The 26,900-nt window shown below is 36.6% G+C and overlaps 1 protein-coding gene across 5 annotated transcripts in view; it reads right to left on the reverse strand.

Annotated features, from left to right (window-relative positions):
• The window catches only part of LOC114754682 (ABC transporter C family member 2), a 43,434-nt gene that overhangs the window by 2,881 nt on the left and 13,653 nt on the right, over window positions 1-26,900 (reverse strand). For all 5 annotated transcript variants that reach the window (XM_028943487.1, XM_028943489.1, XM_028943486.1 and 2 more), the window contains 15 exons: window positions 25,490-25,555; window positions 24,853-24,927; window positions 23,252-23,359; window positions 17,226-17,360; window positions 15,043-15,149; window positions 14,847-14,940; window positions 12,904-13,071; window positions 11,905-12,045; window positions 3,975-4,175; window positions 3,616-3,714; window positions 3,377-3,529; window positions 2,708-3,087; window positions 2,268-2,448; window positions 1,663-1,986; window positions 425-1,181 (listed from right to left, as the gene is read on the reverse strand). In XM_028943487.1, the coding sequence (XP_028799320.1) occupies window positions 425-1,181; window positions 1,663-1,986; window positions 2,268-2,448; window positions 2,708-3,087; window positions 3,377-3,529; window positions 3,616-3,714; window positions 3,975-4,175; window positions 11,905-12,045; window positions 12,904-13,071; window positions 14,847-14,940; window positions 15,043-15,149; window positions 17,226-17,360; window positions 23,252-23,359; window positions 24,853-24,927; window positions 25,490-25,555 (2,989 nt within the window). The remainder of the gene's footprint in view (window positions 1-424; window positions 1,182-1,662; window positions 1,987-2,267; window positions 2,449-2,707; window positions 3,088-3,376; window positions 3,530-3,615; window positions 3,715-3,974; window positions 4,176-11,904; window positions 12,046-12,903; window positions 13,072-14,846; window positions 14,941-15,042; window positions 15,150-17,225; window positions 17,361-23,251; window positions 23,360-24,852; window positions 24,928-25,489; window positions 25,556-26,900) is intronic.

The following is a 26,900-nucleotide window of genomic DNA, read 5'->3' on the forward strand; positions in this document are numbered from 1 at the left end:
GAAGCACTTAATAGCTCAAGTTTTGGAACCGTTGCTTCCTAGGCATTGTAGGAGACAATTTAAACTATCCATAAATAACATTCATTTTAGATATTTGGGTAGAATGGAATGATAGTCTTCTACCACAAGTTTCTTCCTTCACATTTTCTTCCAGGAAAGGATTAGTTTTACAGCTCCACCAGATTCAGTGCATAGGAAGCATGGAGGAAGGAAGGGAGCAGGGAAAAAGTGGGATGGAGTTTGCTTCTTTGAGATTTTGTGCATGGCTTCTTGCAATAAGATTGGAAAGCTCTCGAGTTAACAAGCCATGAAATTGACTTGGGCAGACTAGAAAGAAATTTTTTTTTAATGGCAATGAAACTTAATATTGAGTTTGAGAGTCATAAGCTAACTATGATTAAAATGAAGTGAAAAATGTAAATACCTGAAAAGAGAACAGGTGACTGTGGGATAATTCCAAGAACTTTACGTAAATCAGTCAGTCCGAACTTAGCAATTTCACAGTCATCAATTAAGATTTTTCCTCTTTCCAACTCAACAAGTCGAAATAAAGCATTAAACATGCTAGTTTTTCCTGCTCCTGTCCTACCGACAACACCAACCTTGTCACTTGGAAAAATTGTGAAAGACAACCCATGCAAGACAGGTGGAAGTTCAGGCCTATAGCGAAGAACAACATCTTCGAATCTAATTGATCCAGATGATGGCCACCCAGGAGGAGGACGGTTGCTCTCAATGATAGGTAGAGCCTCTGAAGGCAAATCAATATACGAACTCACACGCTCAACTGCATTTAAACTATTCTCAGCCAGACTTGCAAGTCTGAGCACTCCAGTGAGCAAACTAGTAATATTTAAAGCATAACTAAGCAGTAGCCCCATTGTGGATGCAAATGCCTGCTGGTTCTCAGCCCTCCCATTTTGTAATACAGCAAAAGATGCAGTAAACCATATCATAAGACCGCCCAAAGTTTCTAGACGAATTGCAAGCCATCGGTTACCACTCATGGTCACAAGATTGAATCGTATATTATTGTCCATGGATTTTCCATTAATATCGGCCATCCGATCATAAGCTTTGTAAGCACGGATAGTTGATAGACCATTAAGTGCTTCTCCAAATTGAGCATATACAGGGGATCTGCTGATAGAATCCAAGCGCTTCACTTCACGGGCCATGCTCTAAAATGAAGAAAAATTGCATATATAAAGAAATTTAGATCACAAGCTGAAAACTGACTTTTAGAGAAAATAATTATGATTTTTGGTAAGGATTAAAACTCACATTGTATTGATACTATCTAAATAAGAGTAAATCCATATGCACGTGACTAACAAAAAAATCCTTTGAACAAGGTATAGGTGCTTGGATTTTATCCACTAAGAAAAACAAGAAAAAAGACCTCGTAACTGCTCACAGAGCTTCTAACTGGTTAAATGCTGAGCAAAGCAAGAAAGGGTGTCAGATGGGATAAGTTGCACGCATGCTGCCAAAGAGAGCAGCAGAAAGTTTTGCTACTTTCAAAAAAGATTCTCCTAGGAGCTAAACTTAAGAAGATTGAGACTTCATGAAGATGAAACTCATCCAATGAATTGTCTTCCGTCGTTAAATGATTTTAAGATTAGCAGCAGTCATAAAAAGTCCATCATAAAATGTTCATACCTGATAATATAGATAGGCTCCATAAAACAACACCAATAATGGCATTATTGCCCACAAGGACAATGTGCTGACAATCCCTATCAAGACGAACGTTGAAAAAAGCTGGGAAACCTGGCCCAAAAACATATTCACAAAAGGAGCAACATTACGGTCTATATCACCTAGATCCTTTGCAAACCTATTGATGATCCTCCCAAGAGGATTGGTATGAAAAAATGCCATAGGAGCCCGTAAAATGGAGTGGAGCATAGCATCATGCAACCTCTTAGCAGCATAAAGACTTGATATGATTAGCCAGTAAGAATTTGTTAAAGTCACCAAAACCTGAAAAAGAAAACGATAAAGAAATTTAATATCTTAACAGAGCTAAAACTCACTGAATTGTGTGGGCAACAACAATTTTATCATTTACAAAGGATTGAGAGAAGATAAGAAGATGCTCATAACGATAACATACAACCACACACAAAAATAAATGTCACAAGATAATCTCTTGAAACAGGTGCAAGATTATTTTAATGCATGTAGATGCAAAAAAGTGAATTAATTGACAATGACTTGAAATTGATGCAAAATGATTCCTTTTGCCAATATTAAAGTCACACCTGACAAAATGACAGGGCTGCATATATCAAATTGTAGAAACCAGGATTATAACCCTCTGACGCACTCTGATCAGTCCAATAGCTTAACCATGTGCTACTAGAAACTCGCAAAACTTCTGTCAAAATATAGCATGCAAAGAGTACTAGCACCACCCAAAGTCCTCCTAATGCATTCTTGTACCTAAAACCACAAAGTAACAAGATGAAAGGCCAGATAAACAAATGGACAAGTACATAGAAGTAGAAAGGCCAAAAGAAACAGGAACATCAGGTTAAAATTCCACCATCAAGAATAATTAGAACACTATACATGCAAAGAATAAAAGATTCTGCACTATGAACGTCTATCCAGGAGGGTGTGTGGAGTTGTGTTCAGTTTATTACTACTTCATGTAGTAATTATACAAAGTACTAAATATCAATTTATTGGCCTTTCTTACCTCTGCAGAACTTTCCAACTGATAACACCTGTTTCTCGTTCTTCTTGCTTAATAAGAACAGATTTGGCTTCTTTTGGTTTATTTTCAACTTTTGCCATATCATTAGGTGATCCATTAGGAACTGATTTTGAAGAGGACTTTTGATTATTACTTTCACCGTCTCTGTTTTCTTCTGCATATTCTTCCATCTTTCCTGCATTTTCCATAAGCTTTTGGAACAGTGGTCCATGGTTCAAGAGTTCCTCAAATGTTCCCTCTTCTTTTACCATACCATCATGGACCAGTATAATTCTATCAACTTGTGAAAGGAAATGTAGCTGATTTGTAACAAGAACCCGGGTTTTTCCTCTCAATTCACCTTTGATGCATTTATCAAACACCTGAAATGATATGCAAGTTAGATAATGTTATGATTGAGCACGGAAATTGAAATTCAGTCAATGGCATGAGAATAAGCAGCAAAGACAAAGATAGAGCTCAGTAAAGCAGTGATACGATTGCATATTTCATTTAACTCTCAGAATCAGCTCATTTAAAATTTATTTACTACATCAAACGTTTTACAGCATGAAAGCATCTGAAGCAGCCTAACTGTTTCCCTTATTCACAAATTAAGAAGCAATAGAAACAATTGATGGTAAAAATGCAGTCATTTAGCATGATAGTAACCTGTCTTGCGACATGTGCATCCAGAGCACTTAAAGGGTCATCAAATATGTACACATCTGAATTGGAGTAGACAGCTCTAGCCATGGATACTCTTTGTTTTTGACCACCACTGATATTTACCCCCCTTTCACCAATTTCAGTAAGGTCACCACCCTATTCATCAAGCCACAGACCTTGTTAACTTGGATGTCAACTTTATAAGATCAACCTGAATCATATAACTTTCTTGATATACTCACAGGAAGCAACTCAAGGTCATGCTGCAGTTCACTCACGTCTATTGCCTTCTCATATCTCACAGGGTCAAAGTGAGAACCAAATAAAATGTTATCCCGCACCTGTGCATAGAAAACTGATCAGTTTTGGTCACCCAATAATTATCCCAGGGAACAATTGAAAAAATAGCATCAAACACTCAAGATTTTAATGATTAATTAATAACCACCTAATCATCCACACAATTTAGATTTACTGGAATGGTGGAGGATTTTGTCAAAAAATATAGACTTTGATTGCATATGACTGCAGTTAAGACCATATACCAAGGTTGTAGTATTAAACAAAGAAAAAGGAAAAAAAAAACATATAAACACCATACGGTTGCATTAAAGATCCATGAAATTTGTGGTACATAAGCAACTGTCCCTCTTATAACCACAGTTGCATCTGCAGTAGGTGGAAGCTCCCCAAGCATCGCAGATATGAGTGATGTCTTTCCTTCTCCAGTACTGCCCACAATTGCAACAAAGCTTCCAACAGGTACATCCAAATTGACATTAGACAATGTCGGCCTCCCAGCCTGAGGAAAAGAACCTTTAGTATCAATATCAAATTGTCTGAACCAATAAAGTGCAAGTAAGATTCGTGGTCATAAGATACTTATAGGCATATTAAATGTTGATTCTACCTTTCTACAAGATAATATATTCACAGAAGAAAACATATTCATACTTCAAAGAAGATAAAAGAAGTTATCAAGACAAAAGGAGACATTTCAAGATTAAAAGGGATACAATAAACAAAGTGATAGAACCGAAGCAGAATCTTAAATGAAAAGGAGTTACAATATAAGTAAGCTCACTCAACACTCACACGGAGGGAGACACACTAGGACAGAAACAGAAAACGATGAAGCAAGATGACATTACTCCACACCAACCCAGCTTTCAAGAGGCCAGTCCTCTCCTCACTATCCTTTGAATACAAAACAAGTCCTCCCATCCCGTCAGAAACCAACGACTATAATCATCAATAGCCCAAAAAGTGATCCCCCCACAACCCCCAATATAGCCCTTTCCTCGGTCAGGCCTATAGCCACTCTAAAGTAACTCTGATATGCTCAGTCTTTCTCTAAAACAGGACAGTAGAGAGCGATTTTCTTTTTTCATGCATCTTGCTAATTTCATTTTTATAGGTCTGATAAGTAAAGACAATTCTATCACAAAGACAAGAGAAACCCGCTTGCTAATTTCATCCTGATGAAGGGGGAAACATTTAAACATATGAAACTTGAAATCACTTTGATGGAGAATGATATAAAAGGGCACTTTTCAGTATACTTTTCACAACAATTTTGAAGGGAAAATAAAAAAGAATAAAAACCACGAGGTCTGACTCTTCAGGCAAGACATTAGAAATGGTTTGAAGGTAGGAGGAATGATTTCCAGAGAACTCTTCAACGATGATTTAGTACAGAGGAAAATCAAAACTTGTACACAAAACCAGCAACCTCTTAACTGCAATGCTCACTCTGAACTTTTCATCAGTACACCATCTTCTATTAATTTACACTTCCAAAGTAATAACCCAAAACTACCCCTCCAGCAGATTCTAGGAAATCATACTGCTGCTATTTCCAGTAAAGGCATTCTCTGGTAACCACCACAAATTCAAGAAAGGCAGCTGGTATTAATATGTGAGAGCATGCAAGTAACATATATTTGATGCTATCCATTATATAGTCAATTCTTGTAATTATGATCTTGTGTACATGTTGATAGGCAAGCTGATATGAATGGAAGAAAATCAGGTATAGAACATGCACATTTTTATTTAAGGGGAATGAGAATTCCCAATGGGTGCATCAAAAACCAATTTAATAGCAATGTGTAGCACTTGAATCTATGATTACGGACCTCCTTTCAGCCAATGGTTTGTAGTGATTTGTTTAAGAATGCGGGAGAACTTGCCCTTGTGAAGTTTGAACAAGGATCTCCAAAGTTCCCACAAAATCTAGGGTTCAGTTAGTTACATAATTGCAGGAATCCACGCAGCTTATCCTCATCATCCATAGATGTTTGAACTACCACCACAGTTGGGAATATTTGTTGTAGGATAATGAAGTGTGCAACCTTAGACATTCCATTAATAACAACAAGAATAATAGTCCTTTTGTGGGAAAGGCAATCCTTCAATAAAAGGTTACAAAATGTTACAACTGTTATGACCCTACTTCTAAACTTGAACCCTATGCTGCTAAACACATCTCCCTAGGGTACTCACCAACACTAAGGGTTGCATGTGTTATGACCGTGCTTCTAAATGCCTCTTTGTGAGCCTTGATGTTAACTTCTTTGAGGACACCGTGTTACACCCAAGCCTTCACGTTAAAGGAAAGAATACAGGTGAATTTCAAACTTGAGAGAGTAAGGAAGCCAACAACGATCTCATCTCAAATGCTTTGCCATTGCTTGAACCACTTAAACCTTACTCTACTACACCTGGCACTAACCCACCATCACCTATACCTAGACCAATTTCTTTTCTCATGGAAGAAACCAAGAATAGCAAGAAAACAAGGGGAGATGTAGAAAGACAACAAAAGGGAGTTGTCTAGTTGCTCACAAAGTAAGAAATCAGAAAATAGCAAGCAACTTGTACTTGAGGCACCAAGAGAGTTGGAACCAGTGGTAATTCAAAGTACATGAGAATTGGAACCTAAGGCACCAAATATGGATCCTTCAAATAAACTAGACGTTCTAGTAAGTAAACCTACTAATTTTGATTTTCCCATGCACTTAAGAAGCAATCTCCTTCACGTATTCACCATCCCATAAAAAATTGGCATCCTATAGGGCTTTAGCTCTGCGATTTTGTTCTTAACTAATCTTGACAAGTTAGAACTTCCTAGCAACATCCATGAAGCCCTTGGAACACTAAAATGGAGGAAGGCTATTACGGAAGAGATGAAAGCTCTTAAAACCAAAAAAAAAGGGGGGGGACCTAGGAAGTGGTTGATTTGCCACGAGGAATATAACTTGTAGGATGCAAATGGATCTTTGTATTGAAGTATAAGGCCACCAGCTCCTTGGACAACTACAAGGCTCCACATGTGGCTAAAGGATTCACTCAGATCTATCGCCTAGATTACACCGATACATTTGTCCCAGTTGCTAAGCTCAATACAATATCCTATCATCATTAGCTACAGTCAGAATTGAATCCCTAATTCCTAGCACGAGCCGTTTGGATCAGATCCCTTAAATTTGTGCATTTCCTTTTCTAAATCACCTAGAATCACGGTCTCCAATCATGGGGATTCTCTATCATAAATTTACACAATCAGATTTCCAAATATATTGTAAGGAAATCTGATCCTATATATGTACCATCTCTACAATGGAATAATATGAAAAACATTTCTAAATCATTCTTCCAATATGGTATCAGAGCAACAGAGAAAAGAATGAATAGCAAAGAGTTTCCTCCTCTGTTTGGAACTCTATGACGCAATCAATCAAGCACAGGCTCAATTCCGATAGCCTTAATGACCAGTTCTTCCTCATCTAGTGCGTTGAGTACCTCAGCCACTTTAGATTCATCATCCTTTGCCGCAATTGGCCCCTCCATTGGCTCCACAAATGGCTTGAAAGCTGACCTCTACAATTGAAAATCAACAAATGGTGGTTGCTCATAAGCTAAATGGGAACAATTATCTCCAATGGTCACAAGGCATCCTAATGTGCTTGAGGGGCCGTCAGAAAGAGAAATACATTAATGGCCAAGCACAGCAACCACTGCCAGATGACCCATCATTTGACACATGGTTCGCTGAAAATAACCAAGTCATGGCCTGGTTATGTAACTCAATGACATTGGAAATTAGTGAAGGATACCTGCTTGCTAGGACAATAAAGGAGATATGGGATTATGGCAAACAAACCTACTCCTTTGTTGACAACAAAGCTGCACTTTAACAACTAAAGGAATAACTAAGGGAGCTTAAGCAAGGTACAATGACTGTAACCCAATATTATAGTACTTTCATGAGAATTTAGCAACAACTAGATCTGTTTGAGGTATACTCATGGAAATGTGTTGTAGATGCTCAATACTACAGACAACTTATTGATATGAATTTTTATTGGGACTAACCAATACCTTTGAAGATGCTAGGGGCCGGACTATGGGCCTCAAGCCTCTCCCTTCTCTGTTTGAAACATTTAACATGGTCAAATGTGAGGAAAGCAAGAAACAACTCACACAAACACTAGTTACACAGACCGAGGCTTTTGCACTAATGACAAAAGGGACCAAGTCAACCAAACAGAAAAGAAAGACAGAAAATGGTGTGATCACTGCAGCAAAAAGGGTCATACCAAGGACATTTGTTGGAAACTCCATGGAAAGCCACCTAACCTGAACAATAAACAAAGAACAGAAAGGAAAGGCTACCATGTTGAGAAGAAAGAAGAGGAGGGAGAAAAACTAAGCCCAGGAGAGCTCCAAATGCTAAGATGAATTCTGGAAAAACAAACCGGTCTCCCCACCACCAATTTAGTAAAGTCAGGTAGCTCTATAATTGCCCTTAATACTATGGTGACCAGTGATAACATTTGAATTGTTGATTCTGGAGCATTAGACCACATGACTAGTCATAAATCCCCTTTTAACACTCTTAAATACTGTCCTGGAAATCTAAAAGAGTAACAAATGGAATCACAACTCAAGTATGTGGTATTGGAACACTCTTGAACTATCTAAGTATCTCACCATACATAATGTGCTGTATGTGCCTGAACTAAAATGTCATAAGATTTTTGTAAGCAAACTGACTAAAAATCAGCAATACCATGTCTTATTCAATGATACCGAATGTGTGTTTTAGGATCCAGTCTCGGGGAGGATGATTGGCAAGGCTAAGGAGTGGGATGGACTCTACTATTTTAGCATGAAAAATAAGGAAACAAGACAAGCAATGGTTAGCCACCACACTCAAAACAAAGACATCTTATTGGGGCACCATAGGTTAGGCCACCCTAGCCTCAGCTACATGAAATATTTGTTTCCACAACTTTTCAACAAAGACTCTAGATTTCCTAAGGTGTGATACATGTCAATTTGCAAAACAAACTATAGGTACCTACCCTAAGCAACCCTATAAGCCTACTGCCCCTTTCACTCTCATTCACAGCGACATTTAGGGGCCTGCAAAGGTTAAAAATCTCTCCAACACATGCTGGTTTGTTGCCTTTATCGATGATCACATGCGAATTACTTGGGTTTTCCTGTTGAAAGAAAAATCTGAAGTTTTTGAAACTTTCAAAAGATTTTTCATCTTTGTGAAAAATCAATTTCAAACCACAATTAAAGTTTTGCGCAATGATAATGCAAAAGAATATATGAGTGGGTCCTTCAAAAAATTTTTTGACCAACAAGGGGTACATCATCAAACTTCCTACATTTATACCCCCCAACAAAATGGAGGGGCAAAGAGGAAGAATAAACTTGCTGGAAGTGAACCGCGCAATAATGATTGAGAAAAATGTACCAAACCTTTTTTGGGGAGATGCAGTATTAATAGCAACATATCTCATAAATGGAGTACCCTCCAAAGTATTTCAAAACTCTTGTCCAGAAATTAATTGAAAACTATCCAAATTCCCCTCTAATTAATAACCTACCACCTAAAGTTTTTGGGTGTGCAGTATTCTTTTATAAAAATATAGGAAAACTTGAGTCAAGGGCTGAAAAGTGTATTTTGTTGGGATATTCTCCAACACAAAAAGGATATAAGTGCTATTTCCCAGCCACTAAAAATGCTTACTTCACAAAAAATGATGTCTTCTATGAGGAAGAAGCATATTAACCTAAATTACCCATTCAGGGGGAGAATTATACAGATATAGAATGGCTAATTCAGGACACTCACTTCACACCTGAAACTGAAGTCACTCACACCCCAGAAACCCTGCAGAACAGACCTGAAACAGCAATCACTCCACCAGCAAGCCCAACAAACATATCTGAAAGTACACCACTCACTCCAGAAAACCCACATGAGGAACCAGAAAAATCAACCAGCAACGAAATGACAGCAACCAGATCTAACACCTACCCCAACGACCTCACTGAAAATCAAGAAACAGATTACTCCAATACTGAGAAAAACCTTGAAAACCAAGATGAAAGAGAAGACTCTCCCACTCCAAGGCAAGACCATGAATCCAACAGAGAATTGGATCCCGAAGACTTGGGATGGCCAATTGATCCAAGAAAGGGAGGAAGATCTTGTACCTAACATCCCATACAAAGATTTGTATCATATGGTAACCTTTCTACTAGAATGCAAAACTTTGTTGCCAACAGTGCACAAGTGAAGATACCAGACACCTTCCAACAGGCTATGACCAATCCTAGTTGGAGAAAGCCAGTGGAAGAAGAACTTAAAGCCCTAAAGGAGAACAAAAAGTGGGACATCACAACACTACCTCCAGGAAAGAAAGTGGTAGGTTGCAAACGGGTCTTCATGCCAAAGTTCAGTCCTGATGGCAGCCTCAACAAGTACAAAGCAAGGCTCATAGCAAAAAGATACACTCAGACTTACAGAATTGACTATGAGGAGACTTTTGCCCCAGTAACCAAATTCAACACCATCAAGGTTCTACTATCTATAACGGCCAACTTTGACTGGCCCCTACATCAACTAGACATAAAGAATGCTTTTCTCAATAGAGATTTGGAAGAGGAAGTTTACATGGAGATTCCCAAGGGAGTGAGAGGAACTGAAACTGCTACTAAAGTCTGCAAGCTCAAAAAATCATTATATGGACTAAAACAATCACCTAGGGCCTGGTTCGATAGATTTGCAAAGGTCCTAAAATGCCTCGGGTATCTCCGAGGGCAAGCAGACCACACACTACTTGTAAGACATAACAATAAGATGGTTAGCATACTCATTGTTTATGTTGACGATATTGTAATCATAGAAAATGATGATACGACAATAAATCTGCTAAAGAGGGTAATGGCTATAGAATTTCAAGTTAAAGACCTTAGGCAGATGAGGTATTTCCTAGGCATGGAAGTGGCAAAAACTAAGAAAAAAGAGATGAATGGAGTTTCTTTTATTATATTACACATGCAACACTTTTGCCATCTAGGCATATTTTTAAATGTTATTTTGATTAAGAAAATTCTATAGCCAAATATAAAAAATTTTATAATCAAATATTTTTATATCAAATATAATATTTTCAATTATTTTGTTATTGTCAATTAAATTATATTATTTTAATATGACCGATTTGATCACAGTCCTATCTCGATCTAACCCATTAACCCTTAACTCACTTCCTCAACCGGTTCAATACCTGGTCCGGTTTTTTGTTGCTTGCTTTAGAGGATGGAAGATCTACATATGGATATTGTACCTTCATATGGGGAAACCTAGTAACTTGTAGGAGCAACAAATAGAATGTGGTGGCAAGAAGTGTTAGTACAAGATGAATATAGAGTCTTTACTCATGGAATCTATGAGGGCTTCTAGCTGCAAATACTTCTCAAAGAACTGCAGATTGATGAGGAATTGTCTATCAAGCTCTACTTTAATAGCAAGGCAGCCATCTGATTCAGCATGATACGAAACATATCAAAGTTGATAGGCATTTCATCAAGGAAAAGATTGAAAGTAGGGTAGTATGCCTCATATAGAACTCAGCATAGATGCAACTTGCTAATGTACTTAACAAGGGACTTTCTAAGAGAATATTTTGATCGATGCATAAGCAAGTTAGATATAATCAATACCTATCATCCAACTTGAGGGAAAGTGTGGGAAATCCTTTACATTTACGAGCCATAAGCATAATCATTTGTTGTCAATATCTTTTTCCCCTCTCTGCGGATTTGTCATGAGTCAACAGCTTCCCCACTACTACATGGGAATATTCTTTCAAAACAGAAATAAGTTGTTTGTGTGTTATTTAATCTAGAGAAAATGCATCCAGCCAAAAAAGCCAGAGAAAATGCACAATATAAATAGAAAGGAAATGCAAGGCACATAGTTTGGAAAGTCTCTTTAACACACAAACAGAATCACAAACCTGATCTCCCAACCAGTATAAAAGATCAACTAATTGTAACAATTGCTGAAAATGGAAGTACGCAATAACCAAAACCACATCAAGGGACATGACACTGTTAAAACCCATGTGACCCATGAATGGCGCAACAATAACAATATTCAATGCTGTATATGTGCATAATCATGAACAATGCACGAATATCATGACCAAAAAGAAACCAACCTTTGCATCCCATGAAAAGTTTCCATTCCTCAGAGAGATGGCTGGAAGTGCTGGATCTAGAGGCGGATTAGGCATAAGAATCCGTTCTTCTGCTAAGAGCAAGTCTTCTAGACGCTTCAAGGATACATTGGCATTAACAACCTTGTAAAAGAAAAGTAAGTTCAGGTCTTGAAGAGAAAGTCCAGCATAACATTCACATATCATATTTCCTTATACAAGTACAGAACTTTGTTGTGCCTCATATTTAGTATTTTACCAAGGAAATAAACAGTAAAAACAAGACTACTGTAAGAGACTATACAAGACTATACAACCATTAAGAGCGGAGAAATTGTGGTCTATGTTTATCAGAGAGTGGTTGTGGAGGATTCTGTGTCCTCCACTGACGTACTAATTTCCTCATACAAGTACAGAACTTTGTTGTGCCTCATATTTGGTATTTTAACAAGGAAATAAACAGTAAAAACAAGACTACTGTAAGAGACTATACAACCATTAAGAGCGGAGAAATTAGTACGTCAATGAAGGACACAATCCTCCACAACCACTCATGAACATAGACCACAGTCTAGCAAGAAATACACATTACCAAAGAACGTCATTGTCCTAATTGTTTCCAAAGTCTTTGTACAGAACAAAAATAAGGAACAAACTATTCCAAATTCATTAAGCCACTTCACAAAGCAGAAGGCACATCTCTAAGCTCTAGCCCACCTATTTGTACTATTCAATTGAGTACAATAATGCAAAGAATAGTTCCTCAAAACAATAATTGGCTCAGCATCATAAAGAAACCAAAACTGCAAATAAGATCTTGCAGTCTTTGTGTCCCTTAAAGCCTCCACATGACAAATTTTATTTATTCAAAGTTCACTGGACCAACTCAATTTGTCCCAAACAACGAATTATATGTACAAAGTAGTGCAGAAGTGTAAAGTACAATAAGCGAATAATTGTTGCATTATATCACCATAACAAGGCATTAGGGAGAAGAAACACCTGAGTAATCATATTAGGAAGCATGAAGAGGGGAAACCGTAACACAGCGAACAAAGAAAGGGATGTAAATGCTCTTGAAGGTGTTAAATCCCCTCCAAGCAAAGTGAACACTCCAAATGAAATAACAGTTACGAAAACTGGAATGCTGTTTAGTATAAATCCATTACACTGCAAAATAAAGAGGCATCAAAGTTAAGAAAATCAATATCAGAATAAAATAGCGTATATGATAGGATGATCAGACATACAAAAGGAAAATTAGAAATACATGAAAAGGGATTCAGAGCATTGACTTAGAAAATCCTACTGTTTTGAAGAAAGACATAGGCAAGTAGGCTTGCTTTTTAGCAGGGGCTATGAGGTTAGTTGGGAGCTGTGCTAGTTGCTTTCTGAGTTTTTAAATCCTTCTGGTCAAGAGAGAAAGGGGGAGAAGAATTTTGAGAAGTGTGGCTTAGGTCTTTGGAGGGAGAGAGCCAATTCTCTCAAACAAATGGCAAACTTGTTGGTTTCTATGTTCTAGAGTTCCTTTCCTGTTGTAAGAGTTTTGTTTAGCTGTGTTGCGTCTTTTGTTTGTTGTCATGTGTGTCGTAATCTTTGTCCTTTATGCAGAAAGTAGTATTAATCTGTGATGTTTACTTCTGCATTTTAGTCCTGTGATAAGTTTGTTTAGAAAAGGGTCATAACAAAATAGTTTTCAATGTATTTTATTTTCATCCTTTACGGTTATAGTAGATGAAATAACAAATAAAGCATCAGTAATAAAACTATTAGCTCTTTAAATATGAATATGATTAATACAGGGTTTGTGTAAAAGGAAAGCCCTGCCACTTTCCAATGTATTCTTTCTGGCTAAGAGGCAACAAAGAGCATGGTCATTCTGCTAGAAAAAGAGGGTGCTAATGTTTTCCTGTTGTTGGGAAATTTTTGGTCGTTAGCATCAAAACCCAAATAATTAGTAAAAGAGTGACAGTGTTGAGGTACATGCTCAGTTTGTAAGGAATTAACGTTCAAAAGTTCATTATCCTCCATACGGTCTTAATATTACAAAAACTGTGTTGATTCAACTTTGAATAAACTTTCTAGATAGATTACTACAAATCACTTCAGATATTGTGACAAGTAATTCACCTGGCCAATGTTGATTCCTATCTCGTTAGCATCAAAACCCAAATAATTAGTAAAAGAGTGACAGTGTTAAGGTACATGCTCAGTTTGTAAGGAATTAACGTTCAAAAGTTCATTATCCTCTATACGGTCTTAATATTACAAAAACTGTGTTGATTCAACTTTGAATAAACTTCCTAGATAGATTACTACAAATCACTTTAGATATTGTGACAAGTAATTCACCTGGCCAATGTTGATTCCTATCTCTTTTTCAAACATTCCAATTTACATGTTTACTGCTCTTTACTTTCCCAAATTCACCCAAACGTTGAAGATGAGTTGTAAAAGAAAGCAATTTACAGCAGAAAAAGCTCAGGAGTGTTAGCGGAATATTAGCAATAACATTCTGTATATTTCTTTCCTTTTCTCCCGTATATTAACTTCTTTAAATATTCTGATTACTTGGGATTGTGTTATCTGGTGTTTATTTTTTAGCTAATTTCTGGGGGACTGAATAGCAAGATTGTTGCTCATCTTCCCCTATTTCTGTACTTGATCTATCTGTGACTAGATTCACAGAAATTCCATTTTCTGTTTGTTCAGCAAGGACAACCTAGGTGACCTATATTTTGTTGTTATTTCATATGTCTTTAGATAGTTCCAAAGAAAAGAATCAAATATGAGATGAGCAGAGAACTAAGTTGGCTTCGCAAGTATGCATGTAGTATCTTCAAGCAATTTAGAAACAGGAATTACCGGACAAGATAGCAAAAATCCATAGAAATGGAACCCACATAATGTCGAAAATACATTAATATTTTAAATTTATACCATACCGCTTGAAGTAGTGATGCCTTCCGGAACCATGATAATTCATCATTTCGGACAGCTTGTACTTTAGATTGGAAACTAGTCTCCCACGCATAACATCTAAAACCATGTGAATCGCACAATTAACAGAAACTGAACTTATGATCCTCAGGTAGAAAATAATCAAATGCATAAGATTAACCATATTGGACAAAACCTTACTTTACAGTGTCCATAGCAGCCAAAATTTCATTCATGAGGCCAATTCTCTTGTCTGTACGCTGCAACCCTTCCTTGTACCACTTTTGCATTCTACTAATGATAAAAGTCTGCTTCCACAATACAGAAGTTAAGGACACAGAATTAAATGAGTTGTAGGTTAAAGCACGCTTCAATGACAGATGCTAAAGTCCAAATCAAGGGAGCATAAAGACATTATGCCATACAGAAAGTTCCAGCGTCAGCAAAAATACAAAATAATTATTTTGCAGGCCCAAAAAGAGACACATCAAAACATTTTTTTACTTCATTAAAAGTCATCTTCCAAATGCTGTATGTTCAAAAAGTAAGAGCAACATTTCTGTCTTCCACTGAAAAATTCTCATACTATATTACAAGGTTTCCCCAAACCATAGTGCAATAGCCTAAAGCGAATCTCCTATAAAGTAGAAAACCCCCATAGTCAACATCCGTGACACTTTAATTTCTCTCAAGTTGCCCTAGCAGGGTAGAGTCCTCCGCTAGGCGTCATTTTTAAGTAGTGCACAATTTTATACACAGCCTCTATGTTCTCTTCTAGGGGTTTATTTGCAAGATGACTCACCACACCAACATCATAGCTTATGTTAGGACGTGTATGAAAAAGATAAGAGAGTTTTCCCACTAGTCTGTTGCACCTTTCAGCATCAATTGGGACTAGCCCCCTTTTAGAGCTTCAGTTTTATTTCACCTTCCTCGCCTTTTGACATTATTTCTTCCTCTTCTTTATCAAGAAGCTTGCATGCAAGTTCCATCGGTGTCTTTACAAGTTTAGCACCTAACATCCCTATTTCTTTTAACAAGTTGAGTGTGTATTTTCTCTAAGACAACAATCCCTTCTTTTGATTTGGCTATCTTAACTCCTAGGAAGTATCTAAGGCATCCCAAGTCCTTTACTTCAAACTCCTTGAGTCTAGCTAGTTTAGCTACATCATCAACGACTAGGGTAATATGACCAACATAAACAATGAAGATTGCCATTTTACCTCTTGAATGTTTTACAACTAGCATGTGATAAACTCGAGTTGAATAAATTCCAAGCATCTTAAGACCTTTGTGAATCTCTCAAACCAAGCTCTAATACCATGAAGAAGTTCATGCAAAAAAATGTTCACTTTATTCAAATAATTCAAGCATACACTTATTGGCACATACCCTATGCTCTCTTCCAGATTCTTTTAAATCCATCACAAGCTCGCAACCCACTTTATTCTTCCATCTTCTAGATCTGTCATGAGCCCTTCCGATATGTAAAGCTTCGACTATTATTTTTCTGACCAAAAAGGAGTCATAATCATGTTCGATTTCATCTTCTCCATTCTTCTCCTTCTTAGTGTTCCATTTTAAGATGTTTAGAACTCTATATTTAGTTTGCTCATCTTCTTGGATTTACTCTTTGATTTTAACTATTTCATTGTGTTGATGTCAGATTCTGATTCTTCCTTTAATTTATGATTGATGGAAGATCTTCAGCAAGAAGGGGAGAAGAATTTGTGCGTGGGAATCTCTAATGGTGGTTCTCTAACCGAACTTGGATCTTTTTTTTTTCTTTTTAAATTTCATGGGTATTCTGGTCTTTTCATAATATAAATACATATATTAAATAAATTTTATATCGCATTTCCATCTGCTACCAAACATACTTTAAACCTCATTTCCACTTCCATTTTTGTTTCTAATTCCACTTCTGCTTTCATCAAAAACTCTTCCATCGTACCAAATAGGGCATAAGAGCAATAAAGGAGAATCAAGTTCAAGCAAAGAGATCAAACACCAAATCCTTCCAACAAGTAAAGTAAAATCTCAAAAACAAAGTACATATTTTCAATGACAAAGCAACATCATCAGCAACTTTATCATGGATATTTCAACTACAGTCGAAGTTTCCATTATGAAAATTTCAACTCCAACAAATATTACATTGATGGACTTAACAATAGATGTTAAAGCAATATACAAGGTAGGTTACATAATGAAGCCAAGGAAATAATCATGAAAAACAAGAATTACAAAATAGCCTGCCAATAACACAAGTGCCATCCCACTAAAAGGAATTGAAGGTGAACAGGAAAAAACTGCCACATGCATACTTTTAGCAGCCAGCATGAATTTAAGATTAATTTCATGAAGCACATAAGTTTCTGTACCTGTAAAGGGAACATTAGAACCAGCATTAAGGCACCAAGAAGGGAAGCAACACCTAGTTGTTGGAATAGAAGAACCAGCGCGACAATGATACGAAATGGAGCTGACCATAAAGTATGAAGTGACTGACATATTTGCTGTTTCAGACAAGAAAAAGGACCAGCCACAGTTAGTTATCAAACATTAAACATATTATGATCTACCTTCTAAATTAAATTCTATCATTGTTCAGGATGTTGGCCCTCACAACCAAATTCTTATGCATATTGTTAAGAACAAGGTCTAAGTAATCAAGAGGATTCATCAAATTGCGCAAAGAGTATTTCTTCCATTGATCATCATCAAATGAAATATCTTGAAAATAAATAACAATCACAATAAATCTGCACTGCAAAACTTACAGACTAATATACCTCCTTTAGTGATTACCCCAAACACAGAAATCAAAGTGAGCAAGAGTCTTCATAAATTTGAGATTTATAATGAATTAAGACTCCACACTCACCGTCAATCTTGTATTTAAAAGTTAACGGCTAATCATACCCCACTATGATAGATGTATACCAAACTAAGTTCTTGGGATGGAGATATTCAAAACCGTAGTATAGAAGGATTGATAGCAGAGGAAAAACGGGGCCTCTAATTATTATTAAATCTTGAATAAAACCAAGTACATGGTAGTTGTATATAAGCAAAAGACCTAAGCTAATAAGCTAACCCTCAAATCATATCTAGTCCTAATACCACATTTTATTCTCTAAGAAGGACAGGATATGATAAGATATTAATATAGGATATAATATCCATATCTAATCATAGGACACACATAATTGAAAATATCAAGCCTTTTGGAAGAGGGCCTCCGTTATTAGGCCTAAAGCCTAGTTTGACTCTACAACAGTCACTTGTGATCGTTATCTCGATTACTCTGTATTTCCATGTTTTCATGGATCCTAGTGTTATTTTGTTTCCTTTCTTATTTTTCCTGATTATTCTCAATAAGGCTCTCGTCTGATTCTACAAGATCCCTCCCTCTCTATACATGCCTTACAATACTGTGAATAGACAGCACCTCATACTTTCAAAACCTAACATAAATAAGCATATAATATAATTAACTAGAGCTAGTCTTGCAGCTCTCAATGCTCCCCCTCAAACTAGGGAGGGATTATGTGCAAGTGCATCATTATTTTGATTGAAGAAGCAACAACAACAAACTCCTTGAACCCATCAACCAATAGAGACCACAGAATTGAAGAGGACTGGGTCTCGAGTTTGGGTCTTGAGACAAAGTTGGGAAAAAGGATGGACAAAAAATGGGTGAGCATCGCAAGCTCAAAGAAAAGAGACAACAAAGTCATGACAGTCTGATGTTGGAAAGGACCCAACATTCACAAGCCTAGGAATGATAGAGGAATGCAATCATAAGGACAATGAATTTCTCATAAAGATGATGACCATGCCTGAACAATTTCAATCAAAGATGGAGTCTGTGGGAATATTTTGTACTTATTGTAAATGTTCCTCAATATCATATAGCCTTTATGTTACTAGGCTCTAATAGGTTTTATCCTCTTGTCTCCTCCCTTGATGTACAAACTACAAATAGTTTGTATCTAAGTATTCTAATACCTGAGAAATATATTCTTCTCTCAAATATTCTGTGAAAACTATATGTATTTATTATGCAAATATTTGCAATTATGAGAGATAGGATTTGTTTGTTATTTGGTTCTAATTTGATTTCATATGTCTCCTCATATCACCATTCCCTCAACTAGCAATAATGGCTTACTGTGCATTTATTCATCTCTTCAATCAATAGAAAACATGGTTTAGACTTAAGTCCTCTCTTCTCTTCATGGTATCAGAGCAAACCGAGAGAAGAGTAGCGAGTCACACATCTCCATGGAGTCATAACCTCGATGAGATCATGGATGTTCATAGTTGACTAGGCTTGATGAATCCTCCACAAACCATATGTGATTGGTCGACGACCACAAGAGAGCTACAGCAACATTAGAAGGCTTAATGGGATCTCTAGTTCCAAAAAAACTGAAAGGTCATGGTGGGGTCAGCCATATCACTAGTGAACAGTATACAACAAACTCAACAAACAAGGCCATGAGTGTATGGAAGGCTGAAAACTCGCTCAGTTTTTCATGGCTTGTCAATTCGAAGCTACCCACCGCTGAACAAAGCTTTATGTTTCACCCAATTGCTGATGAGATATGGGAGGCAATTCCCAATGCCTGATCGAATGGGGAGAATATGTCTCAAGCATTTGAAATCAAACTGAAACTCTAGCAAGTTAGGTCTCGTAGTCTAAATGAATATTATCTTGAAAAATCTTCTCTCTCTCAATAATTTGACTTGAACTATAAAGAATAGAAGTGTGTTGAAGATGCCGCTAAGTTTCGCAAACATGTCACAAAAGAGTAGTTGTTTGAATTTTTTGGTAGGTCTCAATTTTGACCACAATGATTGGTATAACCCGAATGGCTAGACAATTAGGTGAGTAAAAATAAAAACTGAAATATAATCTAGTAAAGGGTTGGGGCAAGAATCTCACTCTCAACTCACTAACAGCCCGGGATAAAATCCACTAAAATTTACTTAAGCAAGGATCTCACCTAACTGAATTTAGTAGCCAGAAGGAGAATCTCCAAATTACTGAATAAATATTTATTTCTATCATATGTTAGCTTATAGGACCGCCAACATATTTATAATGCAGAAATTACAATTGAATAAATATATAAATTAAGTAAATATCCCTAATATCTTGGAACTAACAGAAAAAGACGTCGGTGGACCTCTAACAACCTAAAGTCCCCTTATTCAACTAATAAATCATTAATAAAATCAATAAAACCTAAAAGACTCATTCAACTCTCCTAAAAAGACACAGACTCAATCACTTCTCCAATCTCCCTATTTCTTCTCTAGTGCGTTAATGTGCTAACTTGGAGTCCTATCAATACTCCCTCCTTGAAAACACAACTTGCCCTCAAGCTGTAATTTTGCGCAGCTACCTGAACTGTTCCCTTATCCATTGGATTTGCCTTTGACCGATGATTCCCATTCATTTGAATTTCTAATAAGAGTAGACTTTGAAATTAGGCAGCGGAATGGGTCCCTAAAATAACTCCCTGAAGCTTGTACTTTTTGCCATTTATCTAGAAAATCATGAACATCTCGTTCCAATTGGTTTGGGTGGTATTCAATGAAGCCAACCATTTAATGCCCAGGACAAGATCAATTCCACTTAAAGTGAAGGGGAAATAATCTTGTTTAATAACTAAATCAGAAATTTTACCTCCAAATCTACGGAAACACGCTTGCATTTTACCACCCTACCATATCCTGTTTGAACTCCAAATGAAGACGTTACACTAGTAGGAAGACACAAATCAGAAACTAATGCTTTTGATATAAAATTGTGAGTAGACCCACTATCCACTAAAATCAGAATCTCTCGACCCATTATAGAACCTTCGAGCTTCATGGTTCTAGCATTTGCCTTCCCTACGATGGCATTAAACATAACCTCAACTTCCCATCCATCTCCCATATCGTTGACATCCTCTTTTAAGGGTAGGACAATTTCTTCTCCTTCTTCAGTAAGTTCTAGGAGAGAAAAAGAGGAGTTGCAGTGATGGCCCGGTTTGAAAACTTCACCATAGTGATAACAAAGCCCTTTCTCCCTGCGACGCTGGCATTCAAACTCCAAGGTAGACGGGCTGGATGATTTTGCTGATCAGTGCTGAGACCAAAATGTGTTTAGTGTTGTAGGTGGAAGGAACTTTGGAATCACAGATGAAGATGGTTGTGAGATTCTTGCGTCTTGTATTGGCTGGGTATAGGGTAAAATGGTGCGAGTTAGTCTGAGGCTATGTTGGGCTTCGGCCCATTACCATTTTGCAGCTTAGTTTCATACTCTAACGCTAAAGTTGTTGCTCGATAGACAATCCTAGGCTTATGGATACATACATCTGCCTTCAGCTCCTCCTTGAGCCTATTGACGAAGACACTTAACAAGCAATGCTCTGGCTAGTTCTTGACGCGTGAGGACCTGGGAGCAAATTCCAAACGATACTCCGACACCGTCCCTGTTTGTTGAATGCTACAAAGGTACTCATCTGGGTTCTAGTACTCTGATGGTTCGTAGCTCATCCCAATACACTACTGTCTCATCAGCAAATTTCCAATCAGCGTTCTCTTGAAGAGCCTTCATAAGCTCATCCCAATACACTACTGTGCATTCATTGTTAACCCAAGAGAATAGATCAAGCGCATCTCCCTCCAGGTACATTGATGCAACGTCCACTTTCAAATCTTCTAGTGTGTCATAGTACTTAAAATATTTCTCCGCCTTTAATATCCAGCCTCATGGATCCCCACCACCAAACTTGGGGAATTCAATTTTTGTGTAAGGCATTTGTTGCCTATAAGAGGCTTCCGGATCGTCCTCGCTTTCGGCCTCCCAATGAGAATGCTGGGCTCCTCTTCGGCTTCTCTCAGATGCAGCCTCAAGAGAGGCTACTCGATTGGCCAGTGCTTCAATATTTTCCAGTCACGCAGTAATTGTGGTAAGAGGATCATTATTACCAGCAAAAGGATTTTCAAGGTTGGTACTTCATGATGACCTAGTCCCAACCATGACTCTGATGCCACTTTGATAGGACCCGAATGGCTAGACAATTAGGTGAATAAAAATAAAAACTGAAATATAATCTAGTAGAGGGTTGAGGCAAGAATCTCACTCTCAACTTACTAGTAGCCCGGGATAAAATCCACTAAAATTTACTTTAAGCAAGGATCTCACCTAACTAAATTTAGTAGCCAGAAGGAGAATCTCCAAATTACTGAATAAATATTTATCTCTCTCATATTTTAGCTTATAGGACAGCCAACATATTTATAACGCAGAAATTACAATTGAATAAATATAAAAATTAAGTAAATATCCCTAATATCTTGGAACTAATAGAAAGAGATGTTAGTGGACCTCTAACAACCTAAAGTCCCCTTATTCAACTAATAAATCATTAATAAAATCAATAAAACCTAAGAGACTCATTCAACTCTCCTAAAAGGACGCAAATAGACTCAATCACTTCTCCAATCTCCCTATTTCTTCCCTAGTGCGTTAATGTGCTGATTTGGAGTCCTATCAATGATATTCATGGAAGAATAGTTTGGAACCCCTACCCTTAATCCTTGAAGCATTTGCTATGGTGTGAAAGGAAGATGCTAGACGCACAAACATGCTATAGGATGAACTAGTGGCTCACTCCACTACAATTGAAGCCTCAACCCTAGTTGTACGTTTAATAGACCAACATGCTAATCATGGAAAGGTTGTGTGTGACTCCTGCAAGAAGACAAGTCACTCTAAAGACACTTGTTGGGATCTCCATGGGAATCCAAGCATTAAATGTTGTCTTTTGTGCCTTAAAGCAATAACCTAGATTAGCCAAAATACCAGCACCAATGTTTGTCTTTTATTATTAATTATTAATATTTTTCTTCAAAATGTTCAGAACTCTATATTGCAAAGATTCAACTATTCTAATATTTTTTTATAATATATTCTTCGGTTTAGGTGGACAAAAATAGGGATTGTCAAGCCATATCCCAATATTAAAAGAATTAAGTGGGTGGTAAACTAACATCATCATTATCCAAGCTAAGCTAAAAAGGCTAATGAGAATAGAATATATAATAATAATATGGATAATGACAGAAATCATGAATCTTATAGAATCACATATCATTAATTTTAATAAAAAAGACTAGATCACAAACGGAGGCAAAATCCTTGAAAGAATCCGTACACTTGTTATTTATTTATACACAACGCTATTTTTTCCGACCAAAATTTAGTACTTCATTGAAGCAAATGCTTTCATTCTGCCCACAATCCTAGCGGTTCAAACTGTACAAGTTCAATCAATTTCTTCTCTAACATCATTCAGAAAGCAACGGAGGACAAAGGGATCAGAACAATAGAGGAAAAGCATACCTGGAGTGCCTCAGCATCAGCAGTCATCAAATTGGTTATTTTCCCCGATGCAAATTGTTTTCGGGCTTCATGAGTCAGCCTTAAAGATTTGCGAAACACAGCTGCCACCTATTAATAAAAATAGAAATAAAAAAACAGAAACAAACAGCAATGCATAAATCATGTTCTAAATGCAATAGAAACCATTACTGCAACTGAAAGCAAAGGAATTGTACGATCTAATAAATTAATTCACAACAATAATCTACTTGTTGATCAAAACAGAATTTGTCCACATTTTAAGGGTTATTCAACTTGATTTCCAGAGATAAAAGGGGTGATCACATGCCATAACAAAGAAAAAATATACGAACTTGGATTTTAACGATAGAAATAGGACAGGAATGCATTTGGTATGCATCGAATTAAAATTGTTGGATGAGGCCCTGATAGAATTGTCTTTTATTCCTCAGACCTTTAAAAGGGAACTTGGGAAGATACAGGGAAAAAGGAAAGTCACTTTTTAACAACCCAGGAGTTGACCTTGCTATTTTGGAGAAAGAGCACAGGGCTAGCATTATTTAGGATGTTTCAGACCTGCCAGTGGTCAAAAGGGTATTATTGGGACTGTGTGCATCACTTTTTCACCTACATTAGCTGGTGTATCCTGGGGGAGTTAGAATCATTTTGTAAACTGAGTTTGGTGAGGAGATTGCTGGCCTCTGGAATGCCGGGTTAGGGGTGGAGGAAGATAGTCTCTCTTCATCATTTAGTGTGTTAATGAGTTGAGTGTGCTGTTTTGTTCCCTGCGTGAGCTGTACAAGTGATGCATTGTAACCTTCTACTGTTCTTGGGAGGGAAGTATTTAGTGTAATCAATATCAGCTTCAGCATTGTTTTCCTTCTGTTCTATCTTGGTCATTATGAGGCCCCCAAATCCCTACTCAACAAATCTCCAAGGAACCAATTTATGCGCACAAAATTTAAAGTTTAGTTAGGGGTCATATCACCGTTAGATCAAAGAATCCAAGATTTGCAAAAGCCACCCTATACCAACAAAAAGGGAACTGAGACAATCATAGTGTAAAATATATCAGCCAAATGGTAAAAAGTACCATTGAAGATAACCAACAAAAAAATAGCCATCTAAAAATCAGTTCAAAATCACGACTTTTAAGCCTAAAACACCACTATCATAAAATTAGTTTAGTCTTGACTTTCATATACAAAAAGCCATGGCTTTTTACATGCATCAAAAGCCATTATGATGACTAGGGCTCAAGGCATAAAAGCCACAGCTCAGGCATCCTAAAACAATATTCGTAGACAAACCACCAAGATCAACTGAGCAAAAAACACAGAAGAAATGAATGCTGACGATGTTTTTGATAAAGGACTAGCCAACATAGATTAGGATTTATTTTTGTTGCTTTCACTTTGATATGTTTTATATACCCTTTTTTTGTGAATGGCCGACTTGCTAACATGAGATCTCCTATTTGTATACATTCTTCCATTCTATAGAATTAAGTCAAAGACTTTGTTTCTCAAAGTTACAATAGAGACAAACACTTTTTTTGAAACAAGGAGAAAATTTTAATTAAACTAAATAAATGGAATTACCAAAGTTGATCTCAGCCGAAAACCAACTCGCATGACATTCTGAAAATATTGAGCTTCACATAAAACTCCAAAAACCTGCCAAAAAGAAATTTGATAGAACCCAATCAGTGTTCCACAGTTTCCAATAACATTATAATACGAAATAGAATAGAAACAAAGACATCAAGATAACAAGCAATTTTCTAGCAACTGGTCTCTTCCACAAATCTTGAGATCCGTAGAAAGTAATTGACTCGCAACCAAGAAGGTGATGAACCATGCATCAACTCGGTTTAATCACCCTTGAGTTTATTAAGTAAATAAATGAAAGTAATGTTACATAAACAAATCACAAGAGATAGAGAGAGGGCCTCAATGAACTAAATTTAGGAAGAAGCATATTCAGGAAAAAAAAAATACCTAAAATAATTTTACCATGATCAAAATAGGATAACTTTGTCCTAAGTAAACCAAACACTCAAGGCAATCCTAAATGGATAAGAACATTATGCAAAAATAACTAAAAAGATCATTAATTAAAAAAAACTAAAATAAATAAAAATATCATTCTTAACAAGGCTCAAGCAAATAAACATCCTAACCAAAGTCTCAACTCAAATCAGGCTTGAAGAACTCAGTAAGAGATGTAATATCGTACCACTCCAACAAATATTGAGAAGGCATACACATAGCCAATCCATGCTGGGTCACCTCTTTGCATAGACTGCAATTAATTCATAGGACAAATCCAGTAAAACATTTTGAAAATTGTTAGTTAAATAAATAATGTTATGTTTCCAAACTTTCACATGCAATCACAAAGCCAAATAGTTACAAGTGACCACCATTTACTAAGATATAAAATAATTCTAATGAAGCTCTATATACTAAAGAATATTGGCGGGAAAATAACCAGAACAATATCGGCTTCTATTCCCATTTCTAAGAGGAGTCCTGGGCACTAAATGTAGAACATTATTTGGGAAAACCAAAGAGGGCCGGAAGCACTCTTTCCTGTGCATTCTGCTCTCACTCTTTATACCATTCATTTAAGAATTTGATATTGTACAGACTAGCTATTTTTCAAGCTGTAGAATAGAATGTAATTCTGAATCAATCACGTAATAACATTTAACTTAATTTTATACGAGCTTCATTCACATTTTGCAGAAACTGGTCTTGTAAATTTTCTTCATTTTAGGTTGAATCTTGTTCACTCTCATGGCATTGCTTACATAATTCTTTTGCCCTAAAAAATTTATATACTCTATATTTTCGGAGCTTTTCAACCACTTTTGTTTGATTTTGACAAAGGGGAAAATTAACTACACAAGATGGATGTATCTACTTGAGTTTCTCTGAGACAAAAAAAGAAAGAAAGAACTAGATTGATGCATACAAAGAATATCAACAAAACTCCAAGTTCAGTAACCTACAGCAGAAAGCGTCATAACAAGAGACGGTTGAACTATCTATAATACAATCTGATTTTGAGATGTCTTAGAAACAACTTTTGCAACTTGTTATGAAATTTGTATTTTTAGTTTTTCATCAATAAAAAACGGAGATTTCTAGCCCCAGTAACTCTAGGAACCCATAATAAATTTTCACGATAGTTACATAGGCTTTCGCAAGATAAGAAGTCAATATATCCCAAATTCCCTTAATATACATACAAACACATGTATATATCATATTTATATAGATGCACAGCCAGACTCCTGAACTTCTTATTAAGATACTCCATGGTTGTCCGCAAAAAATATCCCAAACCTCCTGCAGTACTGAGGCTTCTGAAGAAACTCTTGTCACAAAGGAACCCAAGTAACCCATTCCCAGATAATTAAGAACAAAGAACCCCAATAACCAGAAATTAATGCAAACATTTCGATCCTTGATGGCAGTATTTAAACATCTTTAGCAAGGAAAGTGACGGATAACTAAAAACTATAACCCTTTTATTCTGTTTTCACAGAGTATAAGATGTAAATTAGCAGTTGAAACTTGAACTACAAAACCCTATATATAAAATCCTACTAGCTTCTTTAAATGGACATTAATTAACGTTT

Source organism: Neltuma alba, unplaced genomic scaffold (assembly GCF_004799145.2).
Source record: "Neltuma alba isolate B1F8T4 unplaced genomic scaffold, ASM479914v2 tig00010174_pilon, whole genome shotgun sequence".
NCBI classification, from domain to species: domain Eukaryota; kingdom Viridiplantae; phylum Streptophyta; class Magnoliopsida; order Fabales; family Fabaceae; genus Neltuma; species Neltuma alba.